This window comes from Bombyx mori, chromosome 22 (genome assembly GCF_030269925.1).
Source record: "Bombyx mori chromosome 22, ASM3026992v2".
NCBI classification, from domain to species: domain Eukaryota; kingdom Metazoa; phylum Arthropoda; class Insecta; order Lepidoptera; family Bombycidae; genus Bombyx; species Bombyx mori.
In genome coordinates this window covers 13,948,567-13,967,839 of record NC_085128.1, presented here as the reverse complement: position 1 = coordinate 13,967,839, position 19,273 = coordinate 13,948,567, and the positions used below count along the sequence as shown (strand labels likewise).

The 19,273-nt window shown below is 35.3% G+C and overlaps 2 protein-coding genes across 2 annotated transcripts in view; one reads left to right on the top strand and one right to left on the bottom strand.

Moving 5' to 3' along the window:
• Positions 1-46: 46 nt before the first annotated feature.
• The window catches only part of CPR148 (cuticular protein RR-3 motif 148), a 21,242-nt gene continuing 2,015 nt past the window's right edge, over positions 47-19,273 (bottom strand). Inside the window, exons 2-7 of the mRNA NM_001172820.1 lie at positions 4,917-5,057; positions 4,504-4,611; positions 3,679-3,834; positions 2,739-2,902; positions 1,127-1,478; positions 47-782 (exon numbers count right to left, since the gene is read on the bottom strand). Coding sequence (NP_001166291.1) covers positions 642-782; positions 1,127-1,478; positions 2,739-2,902; positions 3,679-3,834; positions 4,504-4,611; positions 4,917-5,057 — 1,062 coding nt within the window. The 3' untranslated portion in view covers positions 47-641. The remainder of the gene's footprint in view (positions 783-1,126; positions 1,479-2,738; positions 2,903-3,678; positions 3,835-4,503; positions 4,612-4,916; positions 5,058-19,273) is intronic.
• The window catches only part of LOC101735867 (uncharacterized), a 19,038-nt gene continuing 18,399 nt past the window's right edge, over positions 18,635-19,273 (top strand). Inside the window, exon 1 of the mRNA XM_004924704.4 lies at positions 18,635-18,832. The gene's annotated coding sequence lies outside the window, so the exon portion shown is untranslated. The remainder of the gene's footprint in view (positions 18,833-19,273) is intronic.

Sequence of the window (19,273 nt, the reverse complement as noted above, 5' to 3'; positions counted from 1 at the left end):
AGCCTCGTTTGAAGAAGGACATATAAATTGAAATAAAACAAAATAATATTCCCTGTATTTTATTATGAAAGTATATATCGCTTTACATTGAATAGATATTAAAAACTAAATTAACCTACATTGCTACGAAAATGGCAACGAATTCAACTTTTACAATGACACGGAACTACAAATCGAATTCTAAATTGGTAATGAGCTGTAACACATACAAATAGCTTACAATTACTACTTTGTAAATGTAATACATAAAATGGTGCGAGTACAAAAAGTCTTGTACCAAAATAATGACTTATACATGGTTTGAGTTAAAAAAAAACATTGTATTTATTAACATTTTACTGTGTTATTCTTTTCAAATTTTTACTTAGTTTTAAAATCATGATGCTAAGTTGTCGACCAAAAAACAAACTAACAAGTATTTAAACTTATTTAATTTATGTTGTGAAGTATTAAATCGTCGACCGGAGTTAAAACTTTAAGCCAATAAAATGTTTTTTTTAGTGCAATTTCAATTTTGATCAAAATAACACTAAAAGGTCACCCAAAATTAAATTTAACCACGCAGCTTTTATTTTAAAAATACTCATTAATTTCAAAATCATTTAAGCCTAGTTAGTGTCATGTCTTCCTCAAACGGTTTCTTAAGAATTGTAGCCACCGACGGAAATGGTGTCTTTGTCGGCTGGATATCTAGTTGGTGCCGATCCTCCTTGCAGATCACTCTTCAGGACGATACTGGAGACTGGGTAGGTGAAACTGTAGAAGAAGCCCCGTGGTGGACCCTGCAAGATATTTTTGTTATGGATTAACAATAATAAATTACCTAAGTAAATATATTGAGGGTTGCAGAAACTATTTAGTTTTGCTAGCTTTCATGAACATATTAGGCATTTCCAATAGCTGTTTGGCATATGTTGTAATACCCATTTTCAAATGCTGGGTAGCAGAAATAGCCAAAACAGTTATGACCTAACATTAGACTGCGACCTACCGAGATTTCAATGACCGTCAATGCTTAGAAAAAACATGGCACAAACTGCCAACTTAATATGACTTCAGGATTAATTTTACTAGTAAGATGCTGAGGTGGATAAGATTGTCAAATTCAGTGTCAAAATAAACGTACGGTTGGTTCGGGCTCTTCGTATTTTTCATTTAGAGGCTTTCCGGTGAATCCTTGACCGGTTTGGTAGCTTCCTTGGTTTGGATTATAGCTGCCATCGTTTTGACCGTAACTGCCTTGATTTGGCCCGTAGCTGCCTAGATTTTGGCCATAATCGCCTTGGCCCTGATTATAGCTGCCTTGGTTTGGAACGTAGCTGCCTTGGCTCTGATAGGCCTTGCCTTCTCTGGGCTGGCTATTAGGTGGGGCCACTACTGATGCTTGTTGTTCGGATGCTTGTGGTTGGTAATAATCACTTGGAAGGGCTTTGTAGGTCTGCTGGTAATAATCCTTAGGAAGAGCTTTGAGAGCGTATCTGTGAAAACATTTTAATATGATTAAAATAATTATATTATATAGTTTAATATGATGTAAAAATCATCAGAAACTAACTCTATCGAAGCTACACGATGTGTGTTAAATTGAATCAAAATGAAACCAATGAATCAACGTAGTTTACATAGGATGTTTTAAATTTATCTTCATACTATCAACCCGCCCTCGCTTCACTTCGGGAACTATAATTTATCATAGATCTTATTGAATATTTTTGTTTTATAAATCTGGTCCTGACAGTAACGAACACAATAAAAAAAAGAACGTAACAAACAAAAAATCTATTCTTTCCTCTTCCTATATTAACGTTTCACTATTTTGGCGATAATGGTTTACAAATAAAAGATAGATAAATGCTGTCACAGGCTTTTTTCTAAGACTATTTGAGATAAACATTAATTATATACGAGTTTTTGCGGCGTACGCAAAAATAGTTCGTAGATGACAGATTTTTGCCATCTTACTTTGGACACATCGTTTTATATTTTGGGTAATTCACGCTATATTTTTATAAATTATAACCTATGTGTTATTCTAATGTATGAGCTGAGTGTCATATTTATTTATATTGGATCCACAGCCTAAAAATAAGTTTCAAACTTTTAGCTCTAAAAATGACGATACTTCCATAAAACTTTTCATCTTCACCTTTCAACCTTTTTTTCGCATTAAGCAGTAGTAGCCTATGTCGTTTCTCAGGCACTAAACTATCTGTGTACCATATTTCATATAAATCGGTTCAGTAGTTTGGGCGTGAAAGCGCGACAGACAGACAGAGTTACTTTCGCATTTCTAATACATATTAGTACCTATGGATTTGGACGGTTGAATGACCCTCTGATGCTTAGTATTTACTGAAGCTCCCAAAACATCTTACCAACAGAAAAGGAGCAGCTATATTTTTGCCACTTGTGGTATGTACGTGTACCGAAATCCTATCCTATCAGTCTTTACCATAATAACTTTTTTTTATTGCTTAGATGTGTGGACGAGCTCACAGCCCACCTGGTGGTAAGTGGTTACTGGAGCCCATAGACATCTACAACGTAAATGCGCCACACACCTTGAAATATAAGTTCTAAGGTCTCAGTATAGTTACAACGGCTGCCCCACCCTTCAAGCCGAAACGCATACTGCTTCACGGCAGAAATAGCGGGCGGACTCACAAGAGGTCCTACCACCAGTCTTGAAATTGCATCTCATGAATAAACAAAAAATGTTATTGGCTCTTTCCACTTACTGAGGGTCGGGCTGTTGTGCAGCAGCGGCAGCAGCTTCTTGCCATGCTTTTTCGTGAGCAATACGTGCAGCCCTCACATCTGGAGCCTCTTCTACTTGTTTCAGCTCGACCTTAGGTAAGTTGTCTTCCTGGTGGAAACCGTCACGGTCTGACCAGTAACGTACCTATCATACATAGAGATCATGTCAGTTTCTTATTTTTTAATATTAATATACTACTAATTATAATGGCTACATATCTTAGTATTTATTGGCAAAAGCTTATTGCAATGTACAGCGGCTTCGTTTAAGACTTCGATAAGGTCATTATCGATATGTGTTTCATTTAGATACCTATACTAGTACATAGAAACAATTATGAGTCGTAAGAATACTTTATTTATAACGCCTTAACTACATCAGTGTATTCTGTCGGTTCGTCGCCCCATATGTACTGTTTGAAAATTTAGCAATAAAGACGTTTTTCCTTATTGTCAATTTGACAGCATCTTCGGAGAAAAACACAACATGATCGCACTGCCGGAGACTCAATAGCGTAAGCAATAACCCTCTCTTCTTCTGTGAAACAAATAAAGTTAAGTTTATGTCGTCGTGGCCTAAAGGGTAAGACGCCCGGTGCATTCGTATTTATCTATCTAGCAAAGCGACCGTGCCGATATTCGAATTAGGCAGGCAGGTACCAATTTTACTGATTAAATACGTACTTAACAAATGACTTCCACGGTGAAGAAACAACGTCGTGTAATAAAAGTCTAACCCGCAAAAATTATAATTTGTATAATTATTGATGGTACGGTGTCTTGTAAGCCCGCAAGGGTAGATACCACCAACCTGCCTGTTTCTGACATAAAGCAGTAATGCGCTCCGGCTTAAAGGGTGGGACAACCTTTTTACTGTAAAAACTGAGACTTAGAACTAATGTCAAAATCTACAAATCTCACCTTGATGAGATCGTTTTTGCCGTCCTTGTAGATATACGAGCCGGTGACGTCTCCGGATCTGACGCGATTTTCGACCTTCGCAGATTCGGGAGTTTGGTATCCGTAGGCATATGCACCTAGACCGTCTTGTCCGTGGTATTGGGACGCATCGTATACCTGAAAACAGAAACATACATGTATAACGTATAATTCATTTTTGACTACAATAACCTTGAAGTTCGCTTAGTTCCCAAATATCTTTAGAAGGGCACAATTTGAGATTTGATATTTTTATATTAGTTTTTGGAACGAAGTTCCTTATGGGACGATGCAGAAAGGTACCCTAAATGGGAAAAAACGTCCGTAACGTAAGATTTTTATTATTTATATTTTGGCTAAGCGCCATCTGTTGATAACAATCCTTTGTTTGGTTGGGATTTTATCACCGCAACACAGTTTCTCTGGTTAGTAATAGGTGGCTCTGTACTATATTTCATGAAACTTTTGGAATTGATTCAAAGAATGGGGGTAGAAAGGGGGTACTATTATTAATAATTATTTTATTTTTATTTTTATCAATAAAAAAATCATAATAAAGAATGTATACCCGAATATTAAGAAAATAATTATTCGGGTATACATTTTTTATTATGATTTTTTTTAATAGAACTTAAAATTTATAATTTTATAATAAGGAAGTTCGTTCCTGTCCGGTGTCCCACGACACCACACGTCATCTTTTTGTTTGTCTTTGGTCCTAAGCCTAGATGGAATTTCTGAATTGAATTCTGAAATGAAACTATTCTGTAAGCATCTATCCAAATTGATTCAACGCGATCAACTCACTTCTTCAACGTAGTCCTCAGTATTCTCGATTTCCTTTCCGTTCTTCCAGTAGTGTCCAAGAGTGGGGCCTGCTTCAACTGTGCGAAACCTCGGGTCGTTGTATTTGATCTGAAAATGAATGCATTTTCGTTTCAATACTAAATTTTAATTAGCCGTGCTCATAAATCATTAGATTCGTGGTCAGTTTCTATCCAAACTTTTAGATTTAATTATAGATCAGGCGTTTTCTTTATGTGATTAACTTTGCTTCGTAATTCCATATTTTGGGCATAGCTGATGATAATCTTTAAAATAATAAGTCCTGTCATTTGCAGTCAATGATTGCTAAGAAAATTGGGTCACGAATATAGTTTGCCTCAACTGAAACCCCAACATAACGGTGCTATAACCAAAAAAAAAAATTGAGACATTACCAATGGTAAGACAGCGGTGCGGCCAGCTAATTGAGGATCTGTGAATGGTGGGCTGTTTAAGTACTTCTGTGCTTCTTCGGGCTCGATGTCAATTTGGAAGACGTCGATGCCGGGTTTCGGCGACGCAGACACAACTGCGACCTGTAGAAAACCAAAATGGATAAAACAAATGTTGCCCGCATCATGCTCTACACGACTCATAGGGAATTTCCCTACTTGTTCGGTAGCATATGTATGAGTAGGTCTATTAGCGCCTTAACCAGACTCACGACTAATTACTAATGAAATATACTTAATGAAAACCGCAAATTCAATCGCGTCAAAAAATTATATTCCCATTATGACTTAACAATACATTGTGTGCTGATTTGGCTAAGAACACATTAATTGCTCTAGTTTGGTAGGCCAAATGGCATGATTGGCACTAAGTGGTCCTTTTTAGGTGCCTCTCCACTACTAGTGGTTAGGTACCGTAACATAACCTCATCCCCATCTGCCGACTAGCGAAAAAACTAGGTTCTACGTTAGCGACCAAGCGATTGAGGATCGTCTGTATAGAACAACATTAATAGGTACCAGATCGTTTTAATATCACAATCTTTTTTTTTAAACTAAGAAGGATTACTGGTGGTCCGGAGGCCTTTCTAATATCACAATTTTTTTTTAAGGTACGAAGAATTACTGGTGGTTCGGAGGCCTTTCCAGTTTTACCATGACAGGTGGGCGAGCACGGGCTCAGCGAAGAGTGGTGGGATTTGGTCCCCCGAAGGAGACCCAACAACAGCTCAAGGGAAGCTGCTTCGCGTACATTTACTACCGGATCGAAATCGCGACCTGCTGAGAAGATTCGGCGAGAAACTAAACGGGCTGATTTATGAATAAGGTTGCATTTGGAAGTCTTTGCCGAATTCGACGTGTACGGTTACCAGTCTCTAAGCCTGCTCCTAGTGTTAGAGCTGAAGCCGTCTAATGCAAGAGTTATTGGAACTGATCGATCCGTAAGGACGTATCTAGGGCATCACACCTGGAAACCACCGCACACCTTGAGACAGAAGCTCAAAATCTTATAACAGTATTTCATAACGGTTATCCCACTATTCAAATCGGAACGAATCGCTTTCGCAAAGGCAGGTACTACTCATGCTGGTTCACATTACTGGTGGTAGGACCTCTTGTAAGTCCGCGCAGGTAGGTACTAACGCCCTGCCTATTTCTGAGGGTCGTGGCCTCCTCTAGCAACTTTCTCCTGGAATATCCTGCGCCATTCCTGCCTATTTTAATTTGCGTAATTCTGCCAAAATTATAATTTGCGTAATTACTGGTGGTAGAATCTCTTGTGAGTCCGCACGGGTAGGTACCACCACCCTGCCTATTTCTGCCGTGAAGCAATAATGCATTTCGGTTTGAAGGGTGGGGCAGCCGTTGTAACTATACTGAGATCTTAGAACTTATATCTCAAGGTGGGTGGCGCATTTACGTTGTAGAAGTCTATGGGATCCAGTAACCACTAACACCAGGTGGGCTGTGAGCTCCTCCACCCACCTAAGCAATAAAAAAAATCACATATTAATTTTACTGATTTGATACAACTCCTTCATCGTGGAAGTCTCTCCCCGACTTCGCTTTACTTAGAAAAATTTGTTCCTGCCTTTGGGATTTTAACAATGGCATGGTCATATCGCCTAATACCTTACACCCGACGTCCGATCCCCTCCGAGGTCAGAACCCAGATGAGGTAGGGGGGCTACACACCTAACTTGAGTACACTGTATTTGTTATCTTTTAGACCACGATGATGGCTTAAATTAACAAAAAAAAAATCGGTTGTCTGTAAAGTCGGCTTACTGACGATAGTTGAACGTGACAACGTCATAAGAAAATACTGATGGAACGGTTTCATTTTTCAAAAGAAAATTGTAATTTCATTTGTTTGATAGATATTTTGTTTGGACAATTGACACCACATTCACTTTTCACTGAACTTCATACTTGACGAAAACATGTAAATGTATTATTGTATAGTAGCTGTCCACGCGGATGCATCGCTCACTCAAGTAGGAGATGTCGAACGCTGCCGAACGCGGAGGCTGATTGTGCCTCTTTGTCGCTCGTTGCGCGCTCTCGCTTGCACTTCAAGCCTTAAATAGAACGCCTCAGAGCGAGGTAACGCCGCATGAGTCATGTTTTTTTCGTGCGTGCAGCCGGCTCCATCGAATTATAAGACGTTGTCACGTCAATAATATCGTATAGATAACTTCTACTTTATTAAATTATAAAATACTCTTCCTGTATATTTGATTAATTACTGAAACATACAAGTTACGTTAAGTATAATTTATCGTTTTAGAAAATGAGGATACGTCTGCGAGTATGCAAACAAAACACTATTAGCAATACGACTTCATTAGTCGCCATCGATTACGGTACGAGGTTTGTATTTGCATATTAATAATAACATGATTTGTTTTCATTGACATGAATTGTTCATTCATACAAGTTATATACTTATTAGTTTAGTTTTAGTAATTAGTTACGAAGTGTTTTGATTTTATTATAACGAGGTGTTCTACGATTAAAACTGCGACCTTATGTCTCAAGTAAGTTAGCCCGCAAACGTGTTATGATGTCCATGGGCTCAATTTTTGCATCTTTAATATTTATTATTCGGTACTTTTTGTTATTGCACAGATTAGTGCACGAGCTCACAGCCCACCTGGTGTTAAGTGGTTACCGGAGTCCATAGACATCTACAACGTAAATGCCGCCACCCATCTTGAGATATGAGTTCTAAGGTCTCAGTATAGTTACAACAGCTGCCTCACCCTTCTAACCGAAACGCATTACTGCTTCACGGCAGCAATAGGCAGGGTGGTGGTACCTACCCGTGCGGACTCACAAGAGATCCTACAGTACACAGTAATTACGCCAATTATAATTTAGGCAGAATTACGCAAATTAAAATAGGAAGGAATGGCGCAGGATAATCCAGGAGAAAGTTTTTAGTGGAGGCCACGACCTTCAACATTGAGGATTATCGACATAAGGACGAGGAGGAAGATTATTTAGACTCAATTCACTTACTTCATATATTATATTACGAGATAAACTGACTTAAAAGGCTTTGATCAGATCTCTGTTCGGCTATAAAATTAATAGATCCATATAAAGTACATAAAATATCCAGATAAAATACTTAATTTATATATAAATACATTTAAAATACATGACATCCATCGACAAGCTATTAATTATTCTCCACCACCCCTCTAATTTAACCGTAGCTCTAATAACAACCCTGGTCCGCCAATTTAAGGCGTAGCGACATTTCACAGATATAATCAACGTCAAACGTACTACAGCCCGTTTGGAAATGTATTTGTATAAAAAGAAAAAGGTATTTCCTTAACACGTCATTATTAAAAATAAACTTGACCTTTAGCTTAGTCAACAACTAGGATGTTCATCAGTCATAAAATATTATTAATCATTATTCTCTCATGAGTTACGCAGGATACGTTATTAGTCTTTGATAGTTGGTAGGCAGCGGCTTGGCTCTGCCCCTGGCATTGCTGACGTCCATGAGCGACGGTGACCACTTACCATCAGGTGGGCCGTATGCTCGTCTGCCTACAAAGACAATAAAAAAAAATTGTGATTTAGTTGATTCTTAAAGTTTTTTTTTATTAATCTGATTGATAATGATTTAGTTGTTTGTACACTTTATTAAAGCAATCTCTTGTAAGCAATATTTTACACATAGGAAAATTCTGAAAAGTAACGGATTCTAGCCGTTGTATTAATGTAGTCTGTAAAGTTATAACTTTATAACACCAGATGGGTAAGGTTTTATGTTACATGTTATTATGTTTATTAATAAAATTTATAAAAACACTGACTTAACGAAATTTGGTTTCCAATGTCATCATCGATCAATAAGATAATAATAATAATAAAATGGTTTGAAACTCCTTGACCTGAAACCGAAGACTTACATACTTTTAAAAAGCTGCTATATTAAACACGTGCAGAATCGTAAGAAAGTTTCTGCAAATAGATTATCAACCACATAATGCAATAGTAGAACACACCTAATTAGACAAGCCCAAGAAACCGTGGCATTTACTTGACCGAGTCCGTAAATGCCACCATAATACTAGCAGCGCAAGCTGAGAAAGTAAAAATATAAAAAAAATTGTAGGTAATAATATTGATAACTAGCGGCCCGCCCCGGCTTCGCTTGGGTAGTAGCGCACGCGATAGAAAAAAAATGAAATTTTTTTACACGTTGGGTTACATTATTGAAGTTTCAGTAAGGAACCCTAATTTTTTTGAAAATGTATTAAATATAGCCTATGTCACCCGGAGATAGCGTAGCTTTCCAACAGTGAAATAATTTTTCAAATCGGTTCAGTAGTTTCGGAGTCTATTCAATACAAACAAACAAACAAATCTTTCCTCTTTATAATATTAGTATAGATAATCAATAAGACTAACGTCTTAGCATTTTACTGCATACACTAGCCGTGAACATTTATATTGTCAACAGAAAACATCCATTGCCTCAGCCATTTTGACGAGACTCCATAACGATGCTGTGACGTGTGGCCAACAAAATAATACTAAACAAGGTCATACAGTTTAATAATGCAATAATTTTTCTGCCCATAATGCGAACAGAAACATGTGTTAATTAATGACAAAACAGTGATCACTCGAATTCCATATGCGCGTATTTGTACAATATATTATCGCGTGCCCAGTTATTTTTGGTTCATATTATCAACATTAATTTGTAATGTCACTTATTGCTTTGCCTTTTAACGCGCTAGCTAAAAATAGTTTTTAGACTGGTGGTAGAACCTCTTGTGAGTCTGCGCGGGTAGGTACCACCACCCTGCCTATTTCTGCCGTAAAGCAGTAATGCGTTTTGGCTTGAAGGGTAGGGGCAGCCGTTGTAACTATACTTGAGACCTTAGAACTTATATCTCAAGGTGGGTGACGCATTTACGTCGTAGATGTCTATGGGCTCCAGTGACCAAGTAACCACTTAATACCAGGTGGGCTGTGAGCTCGTCCACCTATTTAAGCTTTAAAAAAAAGGATTATATTTTATTAGGTTTTGTTGACTACGTTACCTTCGTTTTTCGACCGATCGCGGATTCCGAGATCCGACTACGTGAGTGCGGCCCATCCCATTACATCTTATCTGTTTTTATTATTATTATTATTATAATTACACTGGCTATTTTATTTTCCAGTCCGGAACGCTTTGTGGTATAAAACCTTAGCAAAACGCAAACATCGCATTCCTGCCATCGAATCGTACACAATCTTTTAACAATCTATACATATATAAATAAAATTAGAGTGTCTGTTTGTAATATTGAAATAACCGCTTTTTACTACATGCATATGAATATATATATATATATATATATATATATATATACGGTACATACACCAAAATAACATTTTTTACAATTTTTGTTTGTCTGTCTGTCTGTCTGTTTATTCCGGGTAATTTCTTGAACGGCTGGACCGATTTTGACGAAACTTTCACAGATAGGTAGCTGATGATATAAGGAGTAACTTAGGCTACTTTTTTTAGACTAGCTTCGCTCCGCGGCGTCACCCCCGGTACGACAATAACCGCGTGTAACATCACGGGACTCAGCTATCAATAATAAAATTTAATGTTTCCGAAGCGAAGCGAGGGCGGGTCGCTAGTTTGAAATAAATTTCACGACAACTCATATTATTAAGATGCTTTCAGACTACGCTATAATATAATAGCATATAGTATATAGCTCATAGCACAACAATATCGCGCACCACACATCGTAATGGACACGTTCACACTGTATTGTACTATATATATATTATTGACTAAGTATACGCTGCTATACTATATGGCACTATAGTATAGCGTAGTCTGAAAGCAGCTTTATAATTGATAACATAATAATATAGCATAGTCAAGAAACTGACATCTCGTATGAGAAGTACACACTGTTCACAATCCAGAGCCTAAGAGCGTGTTAAATACGTATTTACTAATATCTAAACGAAAAAATATAAAACAATTATAAATCTGAAATGACATATTTAATGGGTAATGGCTTTAAAGGTGTGTGTGTGTGTGTGTTTTTCTTTGCAAAATACATACCTAAGTTAATTTAAGGGGAGGGATTATGTTATACCAGTCTTACATTATTTTGGGCTTCGTAAATTACGTCTCAAAGATATAACAGTGTCGCTTCGGAATGAGATAAAACACGTGACTTATAATTGGATAAATTTATGCAATAGACAAATTTAAAATAAACAATAATTTATTCCCTCGTAATTATTGTAACAAAATCAAATTCTTGAATGCACTGAATCGATTTTAGGCATATTAATCTGTAACAATAACATAGTCAAATACGTCCCATTGTTGGTTCAGTGAGACACTGTGTAATTGTAACTGTGTCATCGCCGTTCGCAACGAATGCTTACACAACGATGTGTAAATCATTTAAAAAAACAAACCGATGTGATGTGCGAGCCACATATCGAAATATACAATAATCAAATCACGAGCTTACAGAAAAATATCCTGAGAACTTGGAAAAATTAATAGTTGTAGGTCACGTGGAAGGAAAGAGAAGTCGAGGAAGATTGCCAACCAGGTGGACGGACATTATCAAGGAGGCCACAAACACCAGCGTCCCGGGCGCCATTAAGCAGGCCGAATGCAGGCAACATTGGAGGAAGCTGGTGCAAAAACTGGACCAAGGTGGCCACGACCCTCAGTGATGAGGAAACGACAAAGAAGAGAGAAGAGATCGGACACATAAGATAAGATCGATATTACAAAAACGTTTTTGTTATAGATACTAAATATTATTTATATTACTTATTTTGACTCTTAAAAAAGACTCAAACCTTTTTTTATAGCTTAGACCGGTGTACGAGCTCACGACTCACTTAGTGTTAACTGGCCATCACAACGTAAACAACTCGAGGTATATTGTATAGTAATTACGTAAATTATTCATGACTTACTAATGCTATTAGTTCCTGATCATCTGCAATGATAGTTTCGCAGCATATAACATATTAGAAGCACCTAATACGGAATAAGAAGAACCTTTCTTTTTCTAATGAATATATGTAGTACAAGATCTTCTTGGTATTTGGATTTTCCGACCCCATTGAAATTCAATCACTATTAGCAGTACAGCTATCAATACGTAAAATTATATATGCTTCTCACCATAATATTATACCTTTGTATATTTACTAACATATTTAAACATATATGTACCTCTACATTTTTGCATTAACTATTAATATTAAATCTACTTTTAACACGGAACCTTTATGCTGATTTATTAAAACAAAAATCGAAGTCTCTTATATGTGTACTACATAAATTTAGAGCTCAGTTTGTACAGTAAAATCAATGTTTGTTATTCATTACGAAACGGAATATGCTATTTAAAATACTCTAAAATTTATTCACGAATACAAAAAAATTCGCATTTTAATAGAGGCTCAAATACTCACACATATTAATATCGATGACCACGAGAATGAACCGAAGCCGGTGACCACATCATTTAGAAGTTACCATCGATATTGTGAATGAATATATTATCAGTGTTAAACTTTAATGTATTCATGCGATGTCGTGCAGCCCAACCTGTGAGATTATTTAATGGGAAATCTATTTCTGTGCATAGTACACTAAATTTTTCGAAATCAATATTTTAATATTTCCCTAAGTTTTGAGTTTAAGCAACGAGACAGAATGGCTTTCATCTCTTATTCCAAATAACAATGATCTTACTTCATCAGATCAGTAGAATTTTTTAAAGAATTAATGACTGAGAATTAGATGAGACGCATATAAAATTGTGGTTAACATGAAAAAAATAGAGGAAATACGAACGATATTTTCGGGAGATTGAAAAATAGGAAATATAATTGATAGCTTTCCTAAGAATTGTATTTATACAGTTATCGTAAAAGTCGAGTTCACAACATGAACAACGCCTTGAGGTATGAGGTCGAAATTTCAGTTTTATTATATAGCAGTATTATATACGAAAATAATGTAACTTGTTTAAGAAAGACAATAAACAACAAAATATATCAGTGACTTTTCGGATTTGAAAATCAAGCAATTCCGATTTCTGTGTAATTTTTTTTGCACAAACAAGTTTTTTTAAAGGTCAAGGTTTTTTAAGTCGCGATTTAGAGATGTCATTCGACAAGATTGGACCTGAATCTTTTGGTGTAAACCAAAATAACGTACAGGATCTGTGAGAACATCTAGTCAGTCAATTTATCAAACACTTCTTTGAGTATTTATTACTGAGTGAATATAACATTTATTTTCAATAAATTTACCATTGTACAAATACTCATAGCTATTTGCAAAATATTTGTTTTCATACGTTTAATTGTATACCATATAAACTACTATTATATTTTTTATTTATACTATTTACAAAGAAAACAATTTAAAAACTGATTTGCAATTAAATATGATGATTGAGAATACAGGTTATGTTAATATCAGTAATTATTTCATACGTCAAATAACTACGCAACTATATATTTATAGATAAGATATATCAAAATTTTTACGAATTTTATTGAAATTAAGAGCCTCTCGAAGATGCATTCGTTAATCATTGAAGCGTACGGAAGGATCCCAAGGTGGTTATCAATTTAAAAAAAATATGGAAGTAATTTTATTGTGTAGGCTCTTTTTTTTCTTCTTACCTAAGCTGTTGATCTTGAGATACCATTTCAGCGTAGCCATAACTAGTAGGTGTGCTCACGGGGCTCAAACCTGATGTTGTTGCTAACACTAACCCTAGCAAGAGCAGTGCTTCGCAGAATCTACCACCGGATCGGAAACGCGACCCACTGAGAAGGTCCGGCCAGAAAGAGCCATTAAAACGCGCAAAAACAGATACAACAATTTTCTTTGCATTAAAAACGTATGCTAAATATCTTATCATAACCATTATATCTGCCTTGAAGCTATGTAGCATTGCTTTTAGAATAAAATATCATAACACTTTTAATATAAATAAAAAACACACAAAGGCGTAATACGATACGAGTGGTATATGCACAATCGTTTGAAACAACAATAAAAATCCACTGCAAAATGCTCTTTGACGTCCGAATAATCATATAGTTTGAAAAACTAAAAACGTAAAAACCGGTCGGTCACGTTGTAAACGGACAGATGTGTAATTTGTAAATGAAAAAGAAAGAAAAAAAAATCAAAAGTTCCACAAAGACGTAGTTCACAAATTGCTTTGTTTACTGAATTTTAAAGTGATAAATTTATTTAATCTAATAACAAAAACATGAATATCGCCAAACAAATCGAGTCTCAATTGTTCTGATATAATGGGTATATAACTCTTGCAAAAAAAACCCGAGAATTGCTTGGCAGCAAAAGTAGAAGTTGGTTCGTATTTGAACACATTTTAAAGTTTGCCTCTATCTTGAGCATCTATTAAAAGAAATGTTCTAGAAAAAGCGGTAGGCTTGTGACTCGGCGGTTGTTGACACCACCAGGTTTCTCCATTTTTTTTAAGGTTTGAGACAAAATCGTTCGCCTGTTATTCATTCTACGTTTTCCGACGTTGCTTTACGTGTTCACGGTCCCAAAGTTGATTCAAACATGGCTCCGACTACTCATAATTCTCCTGCCCTTCTCCCAGTCATCTGGGGTCGGCGCAACACGTTTTCTCCTTCCATACTCCTCTATCATAATATACCATTTCTTCGGTCACTTCCCTCTTACACATGTCGTCTTTCACGCACTCCATGGCTCCGATTACTGATAACTTAAAATAATAATATTATCTTGTTCCAAATCCTCGTTTAATTCTTTGATTAAAAAATGTATTCTAAAAAATTGTTTTCTTATTAATATATAAAACTTTTCAAGAACAGCATCGAAATATAAGAAAGTAATTTTTCAAGCTACGTCGTTTCCGAATATCATTTTATCTTATATGATTTCGCTAATCACGCATACTAAATTTAAAATGAATAAAATTCGAAAAATAATAATGACCATTAATAAATTTAAATTGAAAACCAGTTCCCGGTAAACAAATATTGTGGTGCTTTTAGTCTGTTTTCGGAACTGATTTGCTTAAATGATATACTGTCTGCAGCGTGAGTTTGAACTCATATGACACTGGTCATAGTGACGATATATTATACAAGTATTTAGAAATTTCTCAAAATCATAAGATGCTTTATCGCTTGGATGGATAGCATCTTGCATATTTCCAGGTGAACATGGGCGTGTCCTTGCACGAGGCACCAAGAAAATACATGGAATACTGTTTAATTTTGATTTTTAATTAGAGCTTTCTATGATCGCATGATTCGCCGTTGCTATGAACGAGATTGAATAGTATAAAGTATTGTTATGATGCCTTCGACGGCTACTTCTCGTGATAATCTAAGAATGCAATTACCGATTTGGCGTCAAAGTAAAATAAGAGATTTGCTTTTTTTTTTGACAAAAATATTAGTAATGAATGATATATTTCATATGGAAATTTGATATTCATAACTCATGATTTCGATTAGCTTCGTTTTATTTACAGTTATAATTGGTAAAAATATAGGTACATATGTCACTTATGCAGACCCATTTAAGTGAAATATTAACAGTGTGTTTTTGAATTCCCATAACTCATATTCTTGTCTCGTTCATATTATGTCTCTATGTTTCAACGACAATAAATAATATGTGAAAACGGGGAATTTAATCAAACAACAACTAATTTGAAGAGTTGAAGGACACTTAGACCGGAATAATAAAATATATACGTTGAATGAAAATGTCAAATAGAAATATTTATTGTCTTTTATGAAATATACAAATAGATGCTTTTAAATTTTTTATGTTTTTTAGCGGGCTTTATGATGCAAAATCTTATTCTAAGACTTCGGTAGAAAATGTAAATTACAAGATTTAATATAGACATGGCTTAAAAAATCTACGGATTAACCGAATGAAAAAACGTTGTAACCGAAAAAGTTTCTAACCTCTCGGTAAATACGTTCTTGCCTAAAAAAAGTCAATATTTTTTACGCGATGATCCCAATGATTACGGAACAATTACATTGTTAGTTCACAAAACGATCTAACGAAGACCACGAAAAAGATTCATGTCCAATTTAATAATAGACTATTTCGATTGATTAATGAGTTTGTAATATGATATTGTTTTTTTTTGTAAATCGATAAGACCCCGGCCGCAGAGAAAAAACACAAAAGATGTTTTTCTTGCTTCTTTGCAAAGTTTTTCAAAACTTGTTTTGCAATTACTAAAATTATTGTTTTGCTTATTTATACGAAGGTTAGACGTGTTTTTTAGGGTTGCTTTACGATAAAAATTTAAAGTGACAGTTCATTATCATTTTAAAACCATAAAGATACAAAAATGTCAGATGTGATCTCATGATATCTTACATTGAAAATTTCGGCTTAGTCACATATGAATAGGATAGTGGTCCCCTTCAAACTTGAAAGTTTGATAGCTTCACTGAATAAATACATAGTAGTACTTACTTATGCGAGCTTATAATGCATCCTGCTACTAGTAATTACGCTAATTATAATTTTGATGGGTTTAATTTTTATTTCATGTTTTTTTTTTCGTATTTTTTTAAATCCTACCTTAGCTGGTGGTAGCCTAGAAAGGCTATGCCAGTGTAACCGATCAGATAGGTGAGGCTCTAACGGAGGACGTTGCTAGCCCTAACAAGAACAGCGCTTCGCAGAATCTACCACCGTATCCTAAACGCGACCAACTGAGAAGATCTGGCGAGAAACTCAGTGGGCGTTCTTAATAGTTGAAGTGTTTTCTTTTTCTTTCGATGAAATTCTGGACTGATTTTTACAGGAGGGATAGTTAAATTCTACCATAATAATCAATAACATGATAAAAAAATGAGAATATAAAATGAGAAACAAAATAAAATTAAAATTAACGTAAATAAATATGAAAAACAAGTAAAAATCGCTTAAAAATTCTACAATCACTAAAAATTCCAGGTTTTTTTATAACAAAATAGAAACTTGTTTTCATTCATCACCGTGACAAACATGAAAACGGGTATGAAAAAAACGCAGTATTGTTATACTTTACAAATTTTAATTGTCCAAATCGGAATGGCTTCATTAAAATGTTCAGTTGCTTTAGCTCGAGATATGTTGATAAAAAAATTGAGTTTGCAATCAGTAAATTTATCAAGATTCCACAGTACGATTCAAGTAGAACGATTTTATTCTCATTAATTAGATATCTTCTATCTTCTATAGATATAAAAATGAATTGCTGTTCGTTAGTCTCGCTAAAACTCTAGAACGGCTGGACCAATTTGTCTAATTTTGGTCTTGAATTATTTGTGGAAGTCCAAAGAAGGTTTAAAAGGTAGATAAATATGAAAATGCTCGGAATTAAATAAAAATAACAATTTTGTCTTTCCTTTGATGTGTCCTCCATCGGACGGATACCTTTTGTTTGTTTTAACTTTATTTTATACCAAAGTTTAGGTCTTTTATTTATCGATTGAGGCACTACGAAGTCTGCCGGGTCAACTAGTATATTATAAAATTCGTAATGCTACAACAGTACATATCTCAAGATTTGGCTATTCCAAGAAAAGAATTAAACTTAGAAAAAATGAATGAATGTAACAAAAAAACAAACAAGTTTTAATAGTTTGGCTCTAGCTAGAGTCTAATTACATAGCTAGACTAACTCGGTGGTGTAATAGTTAGCGCCCTTGACTGTCGCGCCGAGGGTCCTAGGTTCGAGTCCCACATCGGGTAAACATTCGTGTGATGAACAGGTTTGTTTGCTTTTGTTTGTGATCTATATATTTTTATAATTTTTTTTATCGCATAAATAGATGGACGAGCTCACAGCCCACCTGGCGTTAAGTGGTTCCCGGAGCTCATAGACATCTACAACGTAAATGCTGCCACCCACCTTGCAATATGAGCTCTAAGGTCTCAGTATAGTTACAACGGCTGCCCCATCCTGCAAACCGAAACTCATTACTGCTTCACGGCTGAAATAGGCAGGGTGGTGGTACCTAGCCGTGCGGACTCACAAGAGGTCCTACCACCAGTACCATATTTAAACGTTTATAATTATGTATATCAATCACTAATACCTGAAACACAGGAAATAATAATTTGGGTCCTGATGACCGTGCGAGATTTATTCCCAGTTCATTATTATTACATTACATAGGGATTCAAATACCTACATCAATCGCTGTAACATTCATATAAAAATAAGTTACTTCATAGTATTATGTAAATTCTAACGTAAAGGAATCAAAAACGTACGGAGGAAAATTAAATCAACTTTAAAATAAATAAAAACAATTATTAATTTGCAATTTTTTGTACTTTTATAGGGGATAAAACCCTTAAGATTTAAGAAAAAGATTTTTCGGGGAGACCGCGTTATATGAAATTCTTGGTCAGCGGTTGGCGCTTTGTAAGGAGAATCTTGCTACTTTACTTCACGAGACATGACCCTGATACACATTCACACTAGTTATATTGAAGAGATTTAGCTAGCATCTTACCCCCAAGGCTACGAAAGCTTAACTTCATTATATTGAAAAAGAAAAACTTTTGTATGCACTTTACTTTTTAATTTGTTTATGAATTTATTTTCGTGAACGTCAATATGACATCATATTTATTTGTTTACAGTTTTTTTTATTTTACGTCTAAATTAAAGTGAATTTTTAACTGCTTTTGATTTTTTGTTTAATATGCGAAGATAAAGAAATTTAAATATATAAGTGACTACCTATTCAGCTTAATTAAGACACTTTCACAAAATTAGAAAAAGGTTAGTGCTATTAAATTTTCCTTACATACCTACAAATCTCTTCTTTTTTCTTTTTCTCCACCTTATCCCACTAGGTGGGGTCGGCACAGCTAATTTTTCTCTTCCATTCTCTTCTATCAGCCGTCATCTCAACACTCACTCCTCTCTCTCTCATATCGTCATTCACACACTCCATCCATGTATTCTTCGGTCGACCTCTTCCCCCTCTACCTTGCACTACCATTTCCATACATCTCCTTCCTTACATACAAATGTTCTTTGAAATTATGAATTAGTCAGAGCAACGCAAGCAGCCTTAAAAACGATCGGGTTTGATTCTCAGTCGATTCCTTTTTTAATATATTTTATGTTGTTTTTAAGATATTTGTGTTGTTCTTGGCTTGTAACATTTGATATGTAAAATTATATAATAAGTAAACTCAATTCGTCATATTTTTTCAT